This window comes from Tauraco erythrolophus, chromosome 11, assembly GCF_009769465.1.
Source record: "Tauraco erythrolophus isolate bTauEry1 chromosome 11, bTauEry1.pri, whole genome shotgun sequence".
NCBI lineage: Eukaryota > Metazoa > Chordata > Aves > Musophagiformes > Musophagidae > Tauraco > Tauraco erythrolophus.
In genome coordinates, this window is record NC_141475.1 from 4103313 (window position 1) to 4126157 (window position 22845).

The 22845-nt window shown below is 44.8% G+C and overlaps 1 protein-coding gene across 1 annotated transcript; it reads right to left on the bottom strand.

Moving 5' to 3' along the window:
- Positions 1-5111: 5111 nt before the first annotated feature.
- AMMECR1L (AMMECR1 like) lies at positions 5112-20187 on the bottom strand. The gene is made up of 7 exons (XM_086618134.1): positions 20152-20187; positions 17341-17785; positions 11032-11142; positions 10437-10551; positions 9601-9691; positions 8520-8616; positions 5112-7286 (listed from the first exon to the last, which is right to left on the bottom strand). The coding sequence occupies exons 2-7, from the start codon at positions 17745-17747 to the stop codon at positions 7175-7177; spliced, it is 933 nt and encodes a 310-aa protein (XP_086474260.1). The 5' UTR covers positions 17748-17785; positions 20152-20187; the 3' UTR covers positions 5112-7174.
- Between the last annotated feature and the right edge of the window lie 2658 nt (positions 20188-22845).

A 22845-nucleotide genomic window follows, 5' to 3' on the forward strand; every position in this document is an offset into this window, starting at 1 on the left:
CATCCAGGGATGGGGACTCAACCACCTCCCTGGGCAGCCTATTCCAGTGGCTGACAACCCTTTCAGAGAAGAAATACTTCCTAACATCCAATCTGAATCTCCCCTGACAAGCTTATACCCATTTCCTCTTGTTCTGTCACCCATCACTAATGTAAAGAGCCCTTCCCCCACCTCCCCACCATCTTTTCTCAAGTATTTGTAGGCTGTAATCAGGTCTCCCCTCAGCCTCCTCTTCTCCAGGCTAAACAGCCTCAACTCCCTCAGCCTCTCTTCATAAGTTTTATTTTCCAGCCCCTTGACCAGTTTAGTCGCCCTTCTTTGGACCCGCTCCAGGAGCTTAATATCTCTCTTAAAGCGAGGGGCCCAAAACTGGACACAATATTCCAGGTGCGGCCTCACCAGTGCCGAGTACAGGGGCAGGATCACTTCCCTGCTACTGCTGGTCACACTATTCTTGATACACGCCAGTATCACATTGGCCTTTTTGGCTACCTGGGCACACTGCTGGCTCATATCAAGCCGGTAGTCAACCAAGACCCCCAGGTCCTTCTCCGCCAGGCAGCTCTCCAGCCACTCCTCCCCGAGCCTATAGCGATGCTTGGGGTTTTTATACCCCAAGTGAAGGACTCTGCACTTGGCCTTATTAAAGCTCATGCCATTGGCCTCAGCCCAACGATCCAGTCTGTTCAAATCCCTTTGAAGGGCCTCCCTACCCTCGAGCAGATCGACACAGCCTCCCAGCTTGGTGTCGTCCGCAAATTTACTGAGGGTACATTCAATTCCCTCATCCAGGTCATTGATAAAGATGTTAAACAGAACTGGACCCAGCACCGAGCCCTGGGGAACCCCACTGGTGACCGGCCTCCAGCCGGATTTAGCCCCATTTACCACCACTCTTTGGGCCCGGCCATCCAGCCAGTTTTTAACCCAAAGGAGGGTGTGCCTATCCAGGCCAGCAGTTACCAGTTTCTCAACCAGAACACTATGAGAAACTGTATCAAAGGCTTTACTGAGGTCAAGGAAAACTACATCCACAGCCCATCCCTCGTCAACCAGGCGGGTCACCCTGTCATAGAAGGTGATCAGGTTTGATTGGCAAGACCGGCCTTTCATAAACCCATGTTGACTGGGCCTGATCACCCGGTTAACCTGTATGTGCTCATTAATAGCACTCAAGATAACCTGTTCCATGACTTTGCCCGTCACCGAGGTCAGACTGACAGGCCTGTAGTTCCCCAGATCCTCCTTCCGCCCTTTTTTGTAAATGGGGGTAACACCCGCCAGCCTCCAGTCCAGCGGAACTTCCCCAGTGAGCCAAGACTGCCCAAAGATAATGGACAGGGGTTTGGCAATGACATCCGCCAGCTCTCTCAGGACTAGTGGATTTGTAGTGGATTTGTTAGGCAAACCTACTATGGTAATTTCTACATTGCCACAATTTAAAAACAGACCCAGTAACAACTAATTGCACCAACACAGATCTTAAAAAAAGCTTAGCTAAATACCTCTGTGTAATAAAATGTAGGAAGAACGAATAAAATGGATGTTCTTAGTATAACCATATTTTGTAATGTGCATTCCTTCTAATTTGCCAGCAGAAGAAATGTTATCTTCCTACCAGTTTTTAAGCTTTCTAGCAGTAATTATGTATTTTGTGTGGAGTGCCAAATGCCGTAATTAAAAAAAAAAGCAAAATTTTTGATTGGATTACAAATGGTAAGATTAGGATATTGAAACCTTAATCTCTTCTCTTTGTCATCAACATTTCTAGCATGTGATAGGTCTAGATCAAAATCCTCGTGGAGATAACATCACCCGCTCAGAACACCGTGTGCCATAATAGCCATTACTGCTCAAGACACACCTGCTTTTTGCTCTGTTACTGTTGTTTATTTTTACTCCATTTAAAATTATATTTCCAAAACTATAATGAATGAACATACATGAGCAATATAAAGCTATGTTAATACCTAGTAATAAAGTAATAATAAGCCTCTAAATGCAAAACTGGCTCTTGCATGATCTGTTTTTTAAGGCATATATATTATGACATCTAAACATACTATCAACTGGTTGTATAACACATAATTTATGTCAGAATTCATCTGATTATAAAAGTAGCCTAGCTGATTATAAAAAAGGAAAAAAGATGGTTAAATAATCTGGACACTGGTCAATTTGTAGAGTTACATACTTGTTATAAGGTACATGGTAACAATATGCCATTCTATGAATAGTCTTCTGGGCTTTCTGTGTCTTAGGAGTGACCATCAAATATATTCACAGGTCATCTTTTCCCAGTTGTTCCTACACTGTTTTTGCTACTTTTCTATCCTACTGCTCCATGTACTGCAATTCAGTTTGAGAGCAATCCTCATAACACATGAGTCAGTATAAATATTAATTTATTGAATTGCTTGGGAAAGTCTTCTGGTTTTAATTTTTATCTTCAAGAAGTGGCATTTCTCAATCACAATTATGTAGCTTATAATACAAATGTTGTCCAAAAATATATTTTTTGTGTGTTTAAAATAAAAATGCTCAAGTATTACTTATTTGAAATATCTTGTAGAGCTGTCTCCTAACCTTTCTGTAATTTGTTTTTAGTAGGAAGTGAGGGCTAAATGACTAATTCATTTTGTTTCTTATTTCAAACAGAAGCAAAAACAGAATAAAGTTTTCTGGAGAATTATCCTGGTTTATATTTAGTCGAGATTGAACTATTTCAGTGTGCAGTCATATGTACACCCTCATCTTCATTGTGAGCTGCTGATTGTTACTGCAGTTACAGAAAACAACACGCTTGAAAGAACCTCTGATGAAAGACACCAGACAAAGATTTTATGTCTGACTGATTCAATGTGAAACCAAAAAAATCCAGTAAGGAAAATCATGCCATAAAAATACACGAATAAGTCACTGTATCCTGGCCAACAAAGAATCTGAGATAATATATTTGACACCTTATCTGGGCACATGACAACAGTGGATGCTAGTTTTAAGGTTGACTTCAGAATTTATGAGTCACCTGGAAATCATGTTAGCCGGAGTCCTCCCCAAGCCACTCCTCACATTGCACATGGGATTTACCTTCTAACTTTACTAGTACTGGAAGCATATTTTCTGAATATAGGTTTTTGCTTTGCAGTTGTGCTGAAGTCAGTGAGCCTCTCGGGCATACTTACGTCAAAACTACCCTCCTTCTTGGTGCGGTTGGGTTTTTTGGGGGGTCTTATACCTGTTCTTCATTGATATCCAGGGCTGCCCTTCCCGAGAACCACAAACAGGAAATGTAGCATCTTTATAACTATACATCTGCCATAGATAAAAAAAGAGCAAAAACTTGAAAGTGTACAGAAAAAAACATTTAAGCCAGCGGTACATACATCAAAACTATTATACAAATCAATTGATCCTGTCCCAAAGCAAACATTAAAATAGTTAGTAAGCATTTAGAAAGAAGGGTGTTTTTTTTTCCTGAAATAAAAATTTAGATCACCTGAAGACTAGAACCTGAAGTACAGATAATCTGTTTTCATTAGTTAATTTTAAAAGACAAAAAAACAAAGAACAAGAGCCTATCTTGATTATTTCTGTGCTTCCAGAAGCTGTCATCCCATTCTGGCAACCTCCCTGGTTCTGAACGTTTAATGTAATTTAGAGGTTTGGTATTCATACATGTAGGATATTGTTCATCTTTCTAGTCGAGAAAGATTTCATCTTATCCATCATAAAGGCTGGGAGAGACCATATAAAGAGGACAGTACAAATAATCTTTATCCATTATGATTTATTCTCTACAATACTTCATTAGAGGATAGAGTTCGATTATTTACACTCAGAAGTTATTATATAGGTAGGAGGCAACCAAGTGTAATACAAAGAATTGGTCTGACATCTCTGCACTGAAGGTCAAAAGAGGTCTCCTGCTTTAAGGAAATAAATTAACCAAAAAAAACGAACAAAACAACATGTATTTTCCAGAATACAAACAGAAAACAGCACTAATAGTCAGTGAAGATTGCAGATGTTTGTTAATGTACTATGAGAACAAATTATTCTGTGCAAAGGTTAAAATGAACTCTTAGATTTTCTTACAGATTTTTTTGTTGTTGTTGTTGTTCTGATAAGTTGTAGATATGTGATATTTTGACCATCAAACCTTCCCAAACTGAAATGGCCTCAGTTGAGATTGACTGTTGAACGTTAGGAAAAAAAAAAAAAATCAGAACCTCACAGTGGAAACATTCCAAGACTGACAGACTCCAGTGATCAAAGACATTCTCCTGTAGTTACTGTAAAACAAAGACAATTCATAATTGCAGTGAGATTATTTCTCAGTTGTGGTTGTCATGAGAATAAGCCCTTCTAGACCAAAAGGCACTTGCTTCTAAGGATGAGTTAAATCCAATCAAACCAGGTAACAAGCTGCTTTGAAAAGGAGTAGTTCTAACCTGCTGTCCCAGTCAAGTAACCACAGAGAAATTCTTACACCAATTGCTCACAGATTTTGGTTGCTTCCATCCTGAGGCAACTCAAAGCACATTTTGTTTCTGGTTCACCTCCTTCATCCTTACGCATAGCTGCCATGTAATGATCTAGAAATGGGATTATTTCCTGAGACCACCTGTCCTTGTCATACGTTTTTCTGAGCTACCTTAACTATTGACACACTTTTAAACTGATTTTATAGCTGGACCCTTACGGGACTAAAGCTGAGAGGGCCTGTTTCTTAGGCAGCAGACAAGTGTTTCTGATTTGCTAGCTTCTCTTCTCACTGCAACAAGACAAGAACACAGTACATATTTAGAGGCATTTTTGTTTGTTTTTTTTTTATTTTATTTTTTAAACAGTCTGAGTGGGGAAATGGAAGTGGGAGAGGATAAAGCTTCCCCAGTCCCAAACCATCTAGCCCACTTCAGGCTTAAACCAACCAAGTCACTCAGTCCTAAAATTCTGTTCTTTAAAAATGACAGCTAACCCTCCCCACCCCACCCCCTTAGTTATCCCCTATTCAAATAAAATGAAATCAGGAAAACACTATACACTGTTGAAGACACGGAACAGGGCAAACATTTGAAAAAGAAACAATATTGTTGAAAAGCCTGGCACTATATGCCTGCATGACCAGTCTCACTGAGCGTGCTCAGGGGTGAAGTTTTAGCACCATTTTTTTGCTTTTTTAAACCTTTTGGAAATTAAATTCTAACATAGAACACTTGAACAGTAATGAGTGTAGCCCTATGTATCATACTGTTTGACAGCTGAAAGGTGAACGGTATGTCCAGAGCTGATCCCACCCTCCCCCATCACTACACGGCACCTGGGAGAGTAATTACAAACCACTCGAGTTTGTAACAAGACCGATTTATTCTCAGCAGCAGGAAATCATGAAACAATCCCTTAATCTTCAATTGCTTTTCAACAACATCACAAGGGAAAAGTGGCAATTTATAAGAATGACCCAGTACAGGAGGAAAGCTGGGTCGATATTGCACTGTTATCCAAATAGGACTCCCTCCTTTCCCTCACGTCTCTCTCCTCCAGCAGGAGAACGGTACACCAACATGAAGCAAAACTGCACAATTCTATTTCCTTCTCTAGGACCAGATGGAGCAGCAGCATGCACTTCTCTGCCTTCTACCATAGCCCTATTCCCTGCCATACCGGGAGAGAACTTGAGGCTTGAAACACCAGCCAATTTTAAAAGCCATCATTACCACACACGAGCAAACTTTAAAGATATAGGCAACCAAATAGCCGTTACTCTGTGCACTTGTATTTTCTTCCCACCAGAAACTTGGAAAAGAAGATAAAGAAAAACTCCCCAAAATTATATTTTGAAATCCAGTGACCTCACTGAGAGTGTGTCATAATTTAGAATTTATGACATCCCTCAACAACACTGAAGAACGACTACTGGATAACTTATCTTCCTCTTAGATTGGAGTATTTCTTGTCATCATCAATGATGGGAGAAGAAATACAGACTGCACATTGAGTTTCACAGTGTCTGGGTAACACAGGTTTCCTCACTCATGGCCTTGATGTGGTAATGACTAAACTGCGTAAGATAGTAACTTACCAGTGGAACTACACAGCTCTATTCCATAAGCCTGCTATAAACTGGAATACTCACAGTTCTCGAGATCAATAGTCATACCAGAGAAAGTGGCTGTCCTATGAAAAGGAAGGTCCCCGAGACTGTTAGCTTAAGTTAAACAAATTTCAGTCACTAGTCTCACCTGTATGACTACAGTCAATGTCCTGCAAACCCCTCTCCATCTATAATCCAATTAGGCTCCGTTACAAACGTTTGGACACAAAACTTGGTCGTAACAGAGAAAACTCTCCAGGGACACTCAAGTGCCTTGTCCTTCGCAGACACAGCATGTGCCGTGTCGCTCTCTCACGGGTATAACAGCATCCTATTTCACAGCAGGCTACGTTAGAAAGCACTGTCTCAAAGCCCCGAGAACTGTAAACCAAGAGCATTTCTAGAGAATCCGACCTACAGTAGAATCTGATAATTAAAGCCTTCCAGCATTTACTTAAATAATGGATTCATCTGCAATACCATCCAACGTTTTTTCACATCTTTAAGTGTTTTCTGTCCGTGAGGACGGGGTGCTATCCAGATGCTCAACCCTCCCCAATATCGTAATGTCCACCTGTGATGTGTGGGGACTGCAATCAGCTCTCGGTACACAACAGATACCAGAGGTTAAAAAAAATTAAAAAGAACCTAAAAAATGTTTTGTTGGACTCCGTTGCCCAGGCTGCCAGGGGAATGCTCCTACTTGATCTGGGGGGCTTCCATAACAAACAACTCAAGTTTCCGGAGTGTCGGTAACACAAAGAACGGATCGGTCCAAAGCGGCACTTTCACTCCTCGAGGTCTTCTGCACCTCACGACAGCTCGTAGGCATGGAGCCCCAATCCAACTGAACCCCCGTCTGGAGGGAAGGCTGAGATAAGGCTTGGGCCCCTGAAGTTCTGTCATGCTCTCGTCCTCCCCCCAGGTCAGCTGGAAGGCAGACTTGGCAACGGAAGCTAGCATCATAAAATGGTGCAGTAATAGAAGTAACTGGACCAGGAAGAGGAGGCATCTGCCCCAATGATGTCGTAGCCGTTGGCAGCAACTGGGGAGTGGGACTGGTCATGCAGCCGTGTGTCAGGAGTAATGATTGTAGAGGGGGGGGGCATGAAGAGTGCCATTCTGGAAACAATGCTGACGGGAAGCCATGTATTCCGCGTAACTGATTGTCACCTTCTCACTGCGGTACCTGTGGGAACAGCGTAAGAAAAACCAACATGAAAAGGCTATGCAACATGAAGGGACTAGCCCTAAAAACATTCATCCCAGATCACCTTTTCGCTCACAGCCAGTACAAACCAAGAAGAACCCACTAACTTAATTATTAACTACTTCGTTTGATATTGCCTCACGCAGCAAGTCTGAATAACCCATGTAAGCTTGAATCAGCTTCAATGTCCCAAAAGTTGAACTCTATTTGGGGCAGACATAAATAAGGGGACTCTTGAAGTAGCCCACAGGAAACAAATGATCAATTTGTGTTCTTTTTATCCACTTGCTGCGTTAAAAAAAAGGGCACGAAAAATGTGCTGGAAGACGACTCGGTGTCAGAGAGTAAACAACCAGTATTTCACTATTATTTACTTTTGTGGTTATCTTCACATTTGAAAGGCTAGTGAAAGAAAACGATGGAGAGCTGGATAAAGGAGGTTTGCTATAGCATATATGCAACTTCGTCCACACGGCACAATCGGAATTCACAAAACGTGAAGTCTCTTCTGAGAGACCAGAGATTTCCAGGTGCTTCTAAAGCATGCTACGCAGCAAACAACTTCAAACTCGTCGTGAATTGCACTAAGTCTGTGTTACACCAGATTTTAATGAAAAAATTCATCTGGTCCTCTCCTCTGAAAAAATAACCTGTGTATCCACCTCATTTCTCCAGAGGTAAGGAACAACCTGATGAATTAGTGTCTCTATACAAAACCAAAAAGTCCCAATTTTTACTAACATAAAGGGAGCTGAAACCAATAGGACAGCTGGGGGTATAGAAAAGCAAACAAATTCTGAAAACAAGCCAAATTTGAGTGTGGTTTGGTTTTAAGACAGCTGTCACCTTCAGATAGCTACGCCATCCACGGATGAGCACACAGAGAAAAGGAAGTCCGTTTTAAAGACAGAGCAAAATCAACTTTTTTAACTTTCAAAGGTTCCACGTCTTTTGATCTTTTATGTGGATGACAATATTAAAACCAGTGGCACTTCTCTTAGAAAACGCTAACTTGGATCCTTCATGGACCGAATGTATTGTGCTTCATTCCATATACATTATATGCCTGGCACGCGGCAGTTATGATTTTGTCTTTCAGACTGCATCTCTCATCTGAAAGAGGCATGAAGACTTACCTTAAGTACAGCTGCTTTAACTTACTTACAAAACACTACAACGTAAAATTAAAAGATGACAAATATATCGACTTACCTGGTGAGTTTAATCGTTTTCCTAAAATCATTGGTAATTGGAGCCTTAAAGCCACCTTTCCTGAGTAAGGAGTCTATGGTCTGGATCTGATCCCAGTCTATTGAAAAATAGAAGCAAGGGAAGTTTGTCAATATGAAAACGATGTTTCAAAAAGATACGAGATGCATTAAAAGGCCTCTAGAAAAGCAAACTAAACAGGAAACCTTGAGCTTTAGAAATCCCAGTCTTGAACTGGACATATATGGTCTTATGCATGCACACTATCTGCACACGCCAACCCCTTTTAGCTCATACTGGAACTGCTCTATAAAACAGTAATTCCATTTTCCATATGACCTCTCTTCTTATAAAGGTCTGTGCCTTGCTTCTCTTGCAGGGACCCCAAACTGTTTTATCATGTGCCACTCAAATTTAGCTCCCTAAGCCTTAAAATGAGGTAATACTTAGCTCTTTACATAGACAAACTGGGATCAACCTGATGCTCTAGTGATAGCACAGTGCACTGCTATGTGAGAGATCAGAGTTAAAATTCCTACCTTAGTCTTTTGCCCCAGAGCCAGGAGGATGCGACCACTCCACTCTGCTAGGTGGAGGAAAGGAGGCAATATTTTGAGCAGTTACCATGGTGACCGCTACTATATTTGAGTGGGAAGTGTGCTCCAGAGGGGCCCTGTTTCCTGCCCTCATCTGGAGGACGCTACTTTAGCAAGAATGAGGAGGAAAGGGACTCTCCTGTTGGTGCTGTGCAGCCTGCAGTTATCCTAGTTGGTGGGAGAAACATAGAAGAGGAAAGATGCAACGCTGAATGAAGCTGGAAGATCCATGCTTTGAGATCCTCTATTTCTTAAGCCCTAAAACATTTTTACAGTAAGATACAGCTGTGCACAGATGTGGGATGAGAGAAAGGCTAGATGAAAACCCAGCAGCAGCTGTGTCAGGTGTGTTATCTAGATTAAGCCTGATGGCTCCATGGCACTACTACGAGGATAGCATTGCAATCCAAACCCAAAATCCATAGATTTATGTTACCCAATTCTGTGACACAATGTGTTGACATGTTTGGCTGCCATCTCAAACCCACCTTGTTCCTTAGCAACCTCAGGTAAATACGTGGCTGTGCGTTTGACACCTTTCTCATTGATGAACTCTATTCTGATCCCATGGATCCCAACCTATAGATGGAAATGAATAGCCAAATAAGAAGTGTTTGCTAGCACTGAGTCCATGATCGAGTTGTCATTCCCACAACACCGTGTATCTCTCTCTCTCTGGCCAGTTTGGCTTTTGCCCAGATAAGGAGATTTTCTTCCCCACTCTGTCCTTGCCAGGCAGGTCTCACAAGCAGCTCTCTTAGCAGCATAAAGCACCTCTGTCATCTTTCCCAGATGAGCCTATCCAGTCTCCCTGCCATTTCTCCTGAATTAAGTCTCGTCAGAAGTCCGACAGTTTTCCATCTCTTATGTTGGGTGAGAAAGACAAGATCTCTACACTAGGATCATGCCTGAAATAGCCCAACCATGAAGTCTATTTAATCCTTCTTGAACTAAACACACTTCTGAGTACAAAATCCTAAAAATGATTAATACCTTCAGTCTTAAGAACTTTGTATTCCCAGTTTCTATTCACAGCATCAAAATACTTCCCAGGTTTTTACGTATGTATTTACACCTATCTCCTATTGGGCCAAATTCATAAAACACTTTTCATGTCTCTTATTCCCATTCAGATTCCCTCCCAACCAAAAGCATACTGCTAGCCCATCCTCTTCCTCTCTTCTAGTTTTCCAGCCCCATTTCTTCTATTCCCAGTTTCAATACCCATACACCCCTGTAAGGAAGGAGACACATCACCATGTACTAACCCGAACCCGAACGGAACGAGAGAGTGATGCAGAGTTCCAAATGCACCTGTTCTCACCTCCCAGTCCAGGTAGTCACTGGCATCCTCAAAGTTAGTGAGGAGGGAGACAGAGCAGAAGAGTTTGGGCAGCTCCTCGCGAGTCAGGGGGGGGAATCGGCTGTCCTTAAGTGCACTAAAGGAAAGATAAGATATATTGCCTAATACAAGCACCAAATTAAAGTGTTGGATGCTCAAATACTCCCTTTTTTATTATGCTTCCGTGAAATATTCTTCTCTTTGCTAGTGCAGAGAAAGTGACTTGCATCTCTTCCTAACCTAATGAACTGTAATACGCATGTGTGGGCTGCCTGACGCTGTCCTCCACTTACTGCAGCTGGAGAGAAATTAGGTGCTACGTGAGATGTCAAAACTGTTAGCATGCAAGACAGATTCGACATTAGCTTAAAACGTCAACTCAAATTCACCTGTTGCAAAGATGTTCCAATAAATCCTGGTATATTACCTCGCCCTAACTACCATACATTTCTCAGGTTTGTTTTATTGTGAAGCATATTAAATTGAACTACGTCAATCCAACATCTTAACCTTGAATCCTCACAGATCTTCAGCGAATTAAACTAATTTCAGATTTATTTCATTTTCAACTTATTACCTGGTTAATGTGTATTCCCTGAGTCCTGTGTGAAGATTCATGGCTGAAAAGGTCCCGATGCAGCCACGAAGCCGCTTGTCTCGCCCCGTCTTCCACGTCACAAAGAGCGGACTGAAAAGGCAAAAAAGAGCAATACTCCAGTCTCTAGAGATATGTGGTTGTCAAGGGGAGACCAACGAAGTGTAAAAAAGCACATATGCATGCACTTGCTTTCTCTCCCTCTAATAAACCCCAACAGGCATGTTTTCTCACCTGCTATCAGCAGTAATAAAAATCCACACAGCCCCAAATGCAAAACCCAACATCTGTCCCCGCCTTGCAGAATACCCCTTTCTCTCCACCAGTACTCTGTAAGCTCTCCACTAACAGCTTCCTGGTCAGACTCTGCACCGTCTTCTAAGGAGTGATAAGGTTATTTGACCCCACTGATCACCTCTGTGAGTAACGGCTTCACTTAGTAGCATCCACTAGTTTACATGACAACCCACATGAAAATGATATAGGTGAAGCAAATAAGATTACTTATATAGTACCACTGAACCTGAAAAATCCCCAAGCTTTCTGCAAATCATCTATAATTCAGGTTTGCGATAAAAGGTTTTATTTTAAAGAGACAAAAAGCAAGCCCAGGATTTTTTTTCCCCTGTTATTTCCATGAGGATCTGACTTCTGGGTCTGATCCTAATGCTCGAAGAGTTTTATGTTCACATCTTTTGCTTACCTTCCATTTGATTTACATTTACACGGATTCTCTCCGGTTGGAACACATATCTAAATCACGATATTGTTCCTATTCAAACATCACATGCATTTCCATTTTCCTGTCCACTATCATGAATAACATGGCGTAACAGTAGATTCTCAAATTCAGCAGGCTCATTTCAATCTGTTAAACTAGAAGCCATGATTAAGCCTCAAAGAAAAAGTAGTTCAGAACAACAGTATTCAAAAGACCTTTGTGAAGAGGTAAACAGCTAAAAATGACTGTGAACATTAAATGAAAAAAGTTCACTTCGACAGAAGTGAGTGAAATTGCAAACAGCTGTAGAGGAAAAAAGAAAGGACAGTGGTGGCTGCAGCTCTTCAAGAATGTTTGAACAGCTGGAAAATTTTGCAAGGCAACTGATGATGCAAATCTAATTATAAAAACAGGATGAATGATCTTATTTTTTCAGATTACAGAGTACTGAATACAAGATATGGTGACTTCAAACCCATGCATAAACGAGAAGAAAGTTAGTCATTAGTGATTTCAGACATCCTTCTGTGGATTTCTGTCAGACTTCAAAAGATAAGTAATACGATCGAAAACATGCAGTGTTAAGAAAATAATTTTCTGGCACTAAGCAAACATTGACAGAAGTTCTAAAACATGAAGACAGAATAATTGATTCTACAACAGAGCTCAGACACTCACTTTCCTCACACTCTTGAAGCTCTTGTAAGCAATATATCTTTGCAGCAAACATTGCAAAAAATACTAAAAGATTCTGTTCAGACAACAAAACCAGCATGGAGTGTGGGTGATTTCTCAAATACAGGCAACAGAGTTTCTTCATCTAAGTAGTTGGAATGTAATTTAAAACGTAATGATAAAGCAATGCCCAGTGATGTTCCTCAGAGCAACAATGGAATTAAAAATCTCTACCACAGCATAAATCCGTCATTCAAGATCTAGTTACCAGCTGTGACCAACAGCAGAAGTACTACCTAAAATAGCAAACAGCCTTTAAGTGATAATTATGAAGTACTCTGCCCACAGAGGAAGCGGAAACATTCTTCCACAACCATCAGCCACCTTATGGCTGCTTGACCAAGACAGAGGATTTACTGTTCTAGTTTTCCAACAACACTTCAAGGCACCTTCAGGATGTCATTCCTCTACATTTTCATCTGGCTACCATATGTTGAAACAGAAACAGAGTGTAAGAAAACACATTAGAAAGTTCACCAAAAAAGACACTAAACTTACAAAGGAGATTTCTGAGAAACATTACTGTCACGAGCTCAGTGGAAATTTAGTTTAATCTAATTAAAGTTTTGAAACCATTACTTAGTCCATGTGACACTCACCCCAAACAGAAAAGGGAAGGGAGAAAATTAAAAGCGTCACTAACAGAATACAAATCTAAGTAAGTTCCTTCTCTTCTTCAATTCTAATTACAGGTTCACATTTCCAATTCTCCTCTTTCCCCTTCAGGAAAAAAAAAAAAAGAAAAAAAAAAAGATGTTTCCACTGAGCTGTGACACAGCTTTCTGCATCTATAATAGAAGAGGTATTACTGGAAAGGACAGGATAATCACATTCAGAAGGCTGCCATATTTTAAAATATCTTAAAGCACATTTTAAACACTTTTTCACCGTGGTCATAACAACTGAGGCATAAAAAAAAAGACAAATGATTTCCTACAAGTATATAAAATTTCATCATTATAAAGCTTTTCACTGTAGAGAAGTCGTCACTTCTGTACCTGAAGAATAAACGCGCTTCACAAATTGCAGGTGCAGCTGACCATATGTCAATTGTTTCATAGCATCTCCTTGAAAAATGCATTTCCCAGCTGTACTGAGAAAAGCCACAGCAATCTTCTGCCTGTGCTCACCCAACACCACTTACTGGTTCTTTGCAGTCGTATCCTGAGCAGATTATGGCAACCAGTTCTCCCCCAGCCACAACATCCTACTTAGGTAGCGTTTGCTAGGCTGAGGAGAGGGGAATTCCAGCAACTGAAAACTAGCTTCTCCAGTTGCAACTACAAACGGAATTTTTAAGTAGCAAAATACAGTTTGTTCGAATCAGAATTTAGCTTGTACTAGGAAAAAGCCTGTTACGGTACAGGTTTTATGATGCAAGGGTCTTATTGTCCTGCACAGCAACTAGAAAGTTGTGTGGTGTGGTTTCAGTACAGTTTGTAATAACTAAGATGAAAAATAAAAAAATCAAAGACTGAAGTACAAAATTGGAAGTAACCAATTAACTATTTGCATGCCATACAGGTTCAAAATTGTAATGTTTTCTGTAACCTGAATAGCAAAAGGGCTGTCTTCTACATTTACCGAGTTAGTTCAGACATAACTATGAGTCTTGCAGTGCCACCTTTTCTCTACATTGATTTGTGAATGTCATTGCTAAGATATATGTGAGGTTCCCCTACTCCATAGGTATCCACCAGCTCCATAATTCCCATCAAGACTGTTGTCCATGTGCATATCCTCTCAAGCTGGTAACTGGAATTCATGGTAGTTTTCAAGTCATAACCCTGTAACTTTTATTGTATTACCCTGTTTCTGCGGAACGCTGACCTTCACGGCTACTTCTATCATTACTTGAGGGTTCAGCGCCAATTTAAAAGATCTGTTATCGGAGAAATATGTTGGGACAAACCTGTGCATCTTTCTGTTCCTTCCACCAACAGTCTCTTTTCTGTCTGTCCAGAGAGACTTCTGGTATATACCTTTGTTTGTTCAAATATCCCTTACATTGACATTAATTACATTACAAAGGACAACAATGCAAATTATTTACGTATTTTAACGTTGCTTACTCTCATATTTGATAACAGTTGGCTTGAAATTCATTACATTACTGTCTCAAGTGTGACAGATCATCCCTGTGTGCTGCTCTACAAGAGAGCAAACCCCATGCTTTTCCCTAGAGTACATACAACTATTTGCTAGAAGCAGCAGTATAAATGCTGAAACACACACACAAAAAAATCAGGTAGGCATTTGCCTGGAGGGGAAGAAAAGAGCTGGTTTTGCTTTGGAGTGCTGATCTAAAAGACTTAAATTATCAGCACAGAAATGCCCCGTGAACGATTTTTAACTTTTCAAATTAGGGCATAAAATTCAAACAGCTGAGATTCCCGAAAGAATGCCCTTTTTGAAAGTAGTCAACAGAAACAGCAATAAAATCCAGCTATAAATCTCCTTTAACACCTAAATAATGAATCTGTATAAAATAATCTCTCTTATTGACTCAAGAACAGAACAACAACAAAAAAAAAACCCTTTGCATTTCAAGCAACAAAATAACAAGGAGCCTCCTTAGCTCAGGTCTGAATAACAACAACAGAAATATTTCAGCCTGGGGAGTCCCTGGGACTATTCTGTATTCTAGTCCCGAGTATTTCTCCATTCACTTGTATTTACAGCATTAAACAGCTTAGTCTGCGGTAGCATTCAGAGCGTGCATCCATAATCCTGCTCGGATAATAACTGCATGGATGCACAACCTACATCTACACTGACAGCCAATAAGGTGGGAAGACATTCAATACACAGAAAAAGTCCTTGACCTGTTTAAGCCATTGTTCCTTTACATCAATTTAAAATTAACTTAAATTAAGGACGTCAACAATTTTTTATCTATTGTTCTGGAAGTGGCCCTTGGAGGAGTGGCAGAAGGTGTACCCGTCATTGATCTTTCCCATGTTGATTCTTCCACCAAACAGTTTAACATTAACATGGGTGCCTCGCAGGCCCGCGTGCAGCCCCAGGCCGGGGGCGGTTCACCATAGCCCAGCGGTGTCAGCCAAGGGCCCTTGGCGCCCTAAATTGAGACTCAGGGAGCTCCCTGCTCCTGGGGCGCCTGCTAGGCGGAGGCAGAAATCATCCTTCCAGGGCCGCCAGGGTTTGTTGGGCCGATAGGACGTGGCACGGCAGTGTGGGGAGAGGAGTGGGATGTGAGAGAAACAACTACACAGACACCAAGGTCAGCGAAGGAGGGGGAGGATGTCTGCTGGAGCACAGATTCCCCTGCAGCCTGTGGTGAGATGGCAGGCTGTCCCCCTACAGCCCATGGAGATTAAACGGTGGAGCAGAGATCCACCTGCGGCCATGGAGGACCCCACGTCGGAACAGGTGGCTGCACCTGAAGGAGGCCATGACTGTGTGGGGAACCCACACTGGAGCAGTGTGTGCCTGAAAGACTGCACTCCATGGGAGGGACCCACACTGGAGCAGTTCTTGAAGAACTGCAGCCCATGGGAAGGACTCATGTTGGAGACGTTCATGGAGGACTTTCTCCCTGACAGGGACCCGATGCTGAAGCAGGGGAAGAGGGTGAGGAGTCCTCCCCCTGAGGAGGAAGGAACGGCAGAAACAACTTGTGACAAACTGACCACAACCCCTGTTCCCCATCCCCCAGCGCTGGTGGGGGGCAGAAGGTAGAGAAAATGGTGAGCAAAGCTGAGCCCGGGAGAAAAGGGGGGAAAGTGGTTTAAGATTTGGTTTTATTTCTCATTATCCTACTCTGATTTGATTGGTAACAAATTAAATTTACCTTTTTCCCCCCAATTTGAGTGTGTTTTGCCTGTGACTATAACTGGTGGAGTGATCCCTCCCTGTTCTTGTCTTGACCCATTAGTCTTTTGTTGTATTTTCTCCTCCCCATCCCTCTGTGGCGGGGGAGGGGTGAGAGAGCTGCTGCATGGTGCTTAGTTGCCGGCTGGGCCTGAACCATGACACCTTGGTATCGTCCTTGAAAGTCAACTCTCCATTTCTCCCCATATTGCCCAACTAGCACTATCGCCATAACACAGTCTTTCAGTTCCACAACTGGCAAAATTTTGGTTTCCCTCCCTGCTAAACCCATTAACTTGGAAAACTGAACTCCCTTGCGAGTGTCCTTGTCCAATTCTCACCACCTCAGCACTTGTTTCAGGATGAGGCAGGAACTTGTTTCAACTTCTTACTTTATTCCCTTCCCACTTGCTTCACAGAAGGAAGTCTCTCCCTTTGTCTCTTCACCAAGTTAGTGCCTGACATTAGAAGTGAGATCCCCTTCAAATTAACGACATTATTCTACTGTTCTCTGAAACCTCTTTCACTCATTCTTTTAGTACAGTTTCACGGGAGGCACAGCAAAGTTAATTTTTTGCGGAGAAATCCATTTACAAAGAAGGGAGCCAGCTTTAACAGAACGCTGTCATGAAGTGGGTTTGCACTCCTCGATAAAGTACACAATGTCTCCTGCAACACATCAGACAGCGAGCTGAAGGACCACATTTCCTCATATTTTGCCCAGCTCTCTTTCTGTAGAGCTAAACACGCTCTCCCTTGAAGGGAGCTCTTCAAAGTTCCACTCATCTCCATCAACAAACATTAACAGAGTATTTTTACTCTTTCATACATTCGCAGTGCATCATTTTTCATTTCTGGTAGACAAAGGAAGCAGCAGAACACCCCCTTCCTCCCTGCATACCAGTTTTCCCATTCCCCAGAGGAGACCCTTCATCCCTCCCCAACCAAACCACAGCTCCGGGTGCTGGTTTCTCAGCTTTCCTCCCGCACATGGATTTACTCACTAGGGGTCATTGGTAAATCGAGGAAGTCGTGGCTGAGGGAAACCATAGAGATGACAGTAGAGTACATCGAAGCAGTAGCAGCACATCTCTGCTGTCACCACCAGGTTCTTGGTGCTGTTGGCAGTTCCATTGGGCCGAGTAAGTGGGCTCAGAGCTCCTGAAGTGGGATTCATTCGAGTAATTGGAGAGTTTCCTGGGCCCAAAGTCAAGTCAGATACGTTCTCCCTTCCATTATTCCCGTCTGTATGCTGGTGGTTCTGGAGAGGACCTGAACTGGAGCCCGGTACAGTTGTGGTCTGATTCCCATGACTGTGCGTTCCGCTCCCCGACAATTTGGGCTTCTTTACCCCACAACAGCCAGCTGCCAGCTTGGGCTCAAGTGGAGGAACACAGCGTCTTTTTCCCATCCTGCTTCAAAACTCGCTGTCTGGAGCACTGCAGAACCCTGGCAAGCAAGGGGGCAGGGGAAAAAAAAAAACAAACAATACACAAAATAGTTACAGGTGGAAAACCAACAGCTGCTTCCTTGCTTTTGCTAAGGTGTCAGAGAGGATTGCTTTTGCAACAAAGAGAGGAAGAAAACCCTCATGGAACTAAAAGCAGTTCAGCAAGCAGAACGGGTGTTTTTACACATAAATTGAAAGAGTGTGCACACAACATGCATGAAATCACACTTCTGAAGTTGTTAGTGAGGTGTCCTGAACACTTTAAAAGGCAGCTTATCACAAAAAACCAACCCCAAACATGACCAGCCGTTCCCATCAAGGAAATGAGACTGTGGGAGAACAGAAGAGGAAAGACAAGATGACTTTGGACTACAGATATATCCCATTCACTGCTTTTCCGGATCACCCGTTGCCCAGGGTCAATGCCTGCACCAATGGCAAACAAGCTACTGAAAAACCACAAGCGCATTTCCCTTCCCCATTCTCAACAGAAAGGTGACAACAACTCTGAATGACACCTTCAGGGTTGGACTCCCAGGGGTGCTGCCCTTGATTCAGCACGAGCCTACGCAAGACACAAAGATAAGCTACAAGCATTGAATCACCATTTTCTAAACAACAGACTATTTTCCAGACCCCATGACCTAGAATTTGCGTTTACTTTCTAGGATTAAAGTAAATCCATAGTGCTCCTAAGTAAGCGTGTAGGGTGTACAGTCAGGATGTGCAGGAGAGGAAGAGCTGAAGACTGCGCATAGTCTGAACAGAGGGCAGCAGTAATAGCAGGAAACAGATACTGTATTTAAAAAAAAAAAAACAGACAAGTGTTTTGCTTGCAAAGAAGAGAATGCTAGCTCTTGCATCACAAGAAGGGGTGGACCAACTCCACGGCAAAAAGCCTATGCAGACAAAAATGAACAAAGACGACAGGCAAGTACTACACAGGCAGGAACTTAAATAAGTGTAATATCATTATCACCATGAGATCTAAGCAGACAAAGGGAGAGAAAAACAGTTCCCATCTGTCAAGACACGTAAGTCACAGAGAACATCGGGGAGAACTGGAAGTCCCACTCAGCTCCTGTGAGTACCAGGCTAGTTCTTTAACCACCAGAGCACCCCTCCAACTCTTCCAACTATTTAACTGATGGCTGAACCGAACACACAGAACAGAGGAGGTGTGACAGGCACTGGAATTCATCATGTGACAACTCCCTTCCTTCTCTGCACGTGCAAACAACGTAAACTTTATCCATGCAGTTTCATCAGTCATTGTAAGAGTCGTAGGATCCTGATCTGAACCGGAATTGGTCTGAGACATGCTGAGATGTGCCTCCCAACACAAACCACCCATACTCTGCTCAGGAATCCTCACCTCCAAGTTTTAGAATGATAATCTGCACAAGGAACAATTTACAAGACCTAATGAAAATGATCTTGTTTCCTTTGATCTCTACTTTTGTGACAAAAGAAACAAAAAACCAGACAAAAGTGTAACTTTGACAAAGTAAACATGTAATTTCCCTCCGAGCCTACTGAAAGTGACGCTACTACGGCTCAGCGAAGCCGCCTTGCCAAGCGAGCGCTGAAGGGCAGCTGCGTTCGGGGGGAAATTATTTCTTTATTTGAAACCGTAACTCTTCACTTTAAATGGACGACGTGCCAGCGGGCAGAAAAGAGGTCTCCTCCGTTTATCGGCCCCCGCGGCGGGCAGAAGGGGCCTAACGAAGGCGGCGGCACTGCCCGCCGGCCGGCTCCGGCAAAGGGCACCGCTTCCCCGCCGCGGGAGGCCTCCGCCGGCCGCTCGCCCTGCCCAGGGAAGCGACCTCGGCCCGAAACAACGCGCTCCAGCGGCGGACACCAACCCGGAAAGACGCTGCCGACTCTGCCAAGGGCCTCCGCCCGCCACTTCGCGACCGGACCCGGCACCGCGCCCCGCCGCCGCCGCCGCTCTCCCCCGCGGACGGGCGGGAAGCGCCGCCCGCGCTCTCAGCTCCCGGCGCTCCCGGACCCGCGGCACAACGGGGCAGCCGGGGCAGCCCCCTCCGCCGGCCCGCGGGGCACCGGGGCCGCCCGGGACGAGCCCCGCGCGCTCGGACACAAACTTTCCAGCGGCGTTCCCGGCGGCTGCGCCAGCCCCACCGGCAGCGCGCGGCGAGACGCGGCCCAAGGAGCCCCCGCGGGACCCCCGCGCCTCGGCCCGGCTCCCCTCGAGGGCGCAGCCGCCCCGCCGGCGGGGCAGAACCGGCGCCGCCAGGGGGCGCCAGGACGCGGGAGCCCCCCCCCCGCCCCGTTAACCCCTTCCCTGCCGCTGGGGCGGGCAGCACACCGGCGCCTTCCGCTCCCCCGTCCCCGCCTCGCCCACCTCCTGCACCCGTCCCGGGCCGGACGCGGCTTCTCCTCCGCCTCAGCCCAGCCGCCGCCGCTGCTGCTGCCCCGCCGCCGCCGCCGCCTCCTCCTCCTTCTCCCGCCTCATGGAGCCATGGGCCCGGGCGAGGTTCTCCAGAGAAGCGGGCCCGGCGGGCGGGGGCGGGGGGGAGCGGGTCCCGCCGCGGCCGGGCCGGGAGCCGGGCTTCCCGGGGCCGCCGGGCAGCGAGGGGAGCTGGAGGACTGGAGCGAGGCCGAGGGAAGGTCCTCCGCTATCCCGGCAGCCTCCTCCCTGGCCGTGAGGTAATAAGGGAAAAATGTACATAGTCCGCCAGCCTCCCGTCGGCCCCGCGGTGCCAGCGCGACCATAGAGAAGGGAGGACACTCTTCCCCCTTCGGAACCATAGATACCGGGGACTTCCGCTCCCAGCCGGCGGACGCGTGGGGCCGGGTTCCCTCCTGGTCACGTGACGGGCCGCACGTGCGAGGACAAACACAGTCTCGGGGCAGGGGGGGCACTCGCGCGCGGGGCTCCCCCGCCCCCGGCTGCGCGCTGGCACGGGGGGGCGGGGGGGGACGCCCTCACGTGGCGGGATGCCGCTCTCCCATTGGCCAGCCGGCGCGGGGACGGCGCTGCAGAGGAGGGGCGCGCGGCCGGGAACGTCCATTCCGTCGCTCGGGGCGGGGAGGCCCTGCTCCCCCTCCCCCCCCCCGGGGCCGTGGTCCGTCCCGCCGCGGGGCGCCGTGCCGGGAGGGGGGCCCGTCCCGCCGCCGCCTCAAGGCCGAAGAGAGCGGCGGGGCTCCCCGGCCGGCTCCCTCCCTCTCTGCCGGCCTCGGGCCGTGCCGGCCGTGCCCAGCGCGGGCGGAGGGGCGGGGTGAGGGCGGCCCGGAGGCCTGTACCGGCGGGGGTTTCGCGGGAACCGACACGGCTCCTGCCGCGGGTCGCTCCATCCGGCCCACAAGGCGAACCGGGAGCGAGGGCAAACCCAGAGTCATTCCCAGTTTCGGCAGTGGCTTTTTTCGCTGCGATTTTTGCTTTCAAAGACGGTGATAAACCAGCCCCGGCAGCGGAGGGGGCTCTGCTGGCCGCGCGATGTGGAACACGTTTCTGGCAGTAGCGCGCGGACACTCGCAGCTGCACCAGGACAAAACCTGCTTTTTTCTCCTTTGTAACTGCTTCTTGTCCCTAGCAGGGCACCCACGTCCTTCCCTCCGGCCGTTCTAGCACGACTCCATCAGAAATACCACAGGGAAGTCATTATTCCATCAGTGGCTTTAGGGCATGCTGTAAATGAACCAGCATTTAGGATTGTAAAATGGAACTTGGGTATACCGCTCCTCATTTAAGCACAGGGAATAAATAAGAGGCAAAAAAAACATCACCAGGAGAAACAGCTGAAGGTCAGTGGATCTTACTTTCTCCTAAAGAACCTACACGGTTTCCACAGCACTGGGACAACACAGAAATTATTACCTTGCTAAGGTTATGGAATAGCACGATCCTTTTAGGCTCGATGATAGACTTGAATACCATCTTAGGAAAACTAAGGTTACTACTGCAATCTTTCAGAAGAATCAGATGAGAATAGCCTAGAAGAAATTAAAAACTTGCTCTTAATCCTCTCAAGTACTATAATGCACTACAGTACTTAAAAGAATCCTTCTTTTCCTTCCCCCCAAAAAAACTCCTCACCATTTGCTGGCAATACCTTGCATTTTGTCCAAAAGCCCTTTGCTAATGATGGGAAGCAGTTCTGAATCCCACAAAAGGCAACAAGTGAGCTTCTTGCAGCCTTTCTGAACCTGGGAGCACTGGTGGCATCAGTGTTTTATTACCATGACAACGGCAAACAAAGACTTGGCCAGTCGTGCACTTTCTGATCCGGAGGCACAAGAAATAGGTGGTGAGAAGCAGCAGCTTATTTGATTTCCACCTTTTCATGTTTTACCTCTCGCGTTTTAATTTGTGCTGTGCCAGAGTCTCTTGCATTTCAACGTAACACATGTATAAGCACACACCCCCAGAAGGCTTGTAAAACTGTAGGAGTATTTTGACTTTTTTTCTTCCAGCCAAGGAAATTAGCAAACAATTATAACTTTGCCATTACCAAAGTTACAATATCATTATATTAGAATTGTATCTTAGAATGAAAGTGGTTTTATTTTTATAAGTAAAATCAAGCCAATATGAAAATGAGACTGCTATCCAGACAAATTTGAAATAAGTTTGTTTTTTTTTTCAGGAACAAGAACAGTGTGAATGTGGACATTCTACTTCTCTAGTTGAAGTCAGAAATAAGGAATTAAATATCATTTTTTCTAATCTAAATTCTGAAAGAACACAGTTCTGAATAAAGCCAAGATAGCAGCCCTATAACTGCATGAAAGAAAAAAATATTCTTAAAACAGAATTAGTTCATGAAACTGAAGGCTGCTGATGAGGAGGCTAAAACCAAATGGATCTGGCAACTTTTGTAAAAAAAGTAAGGTTAAACGCACGGGTGCATGGGGAGCGATCCATATTGCATCTTTAGGAGCTGAAACGTGAATGGTGAAATGTGAATCGCTCCCTCTGCAGCACAAGAGGCTGACTACTTTCCAACATTCTGTTTCTTCTCCCCAAAAGGCTTCTTTCAAGGCTTTAACTTGGTTTTGAGTTACACATTGAACAGTTTCACTAGTACAAAGGTAT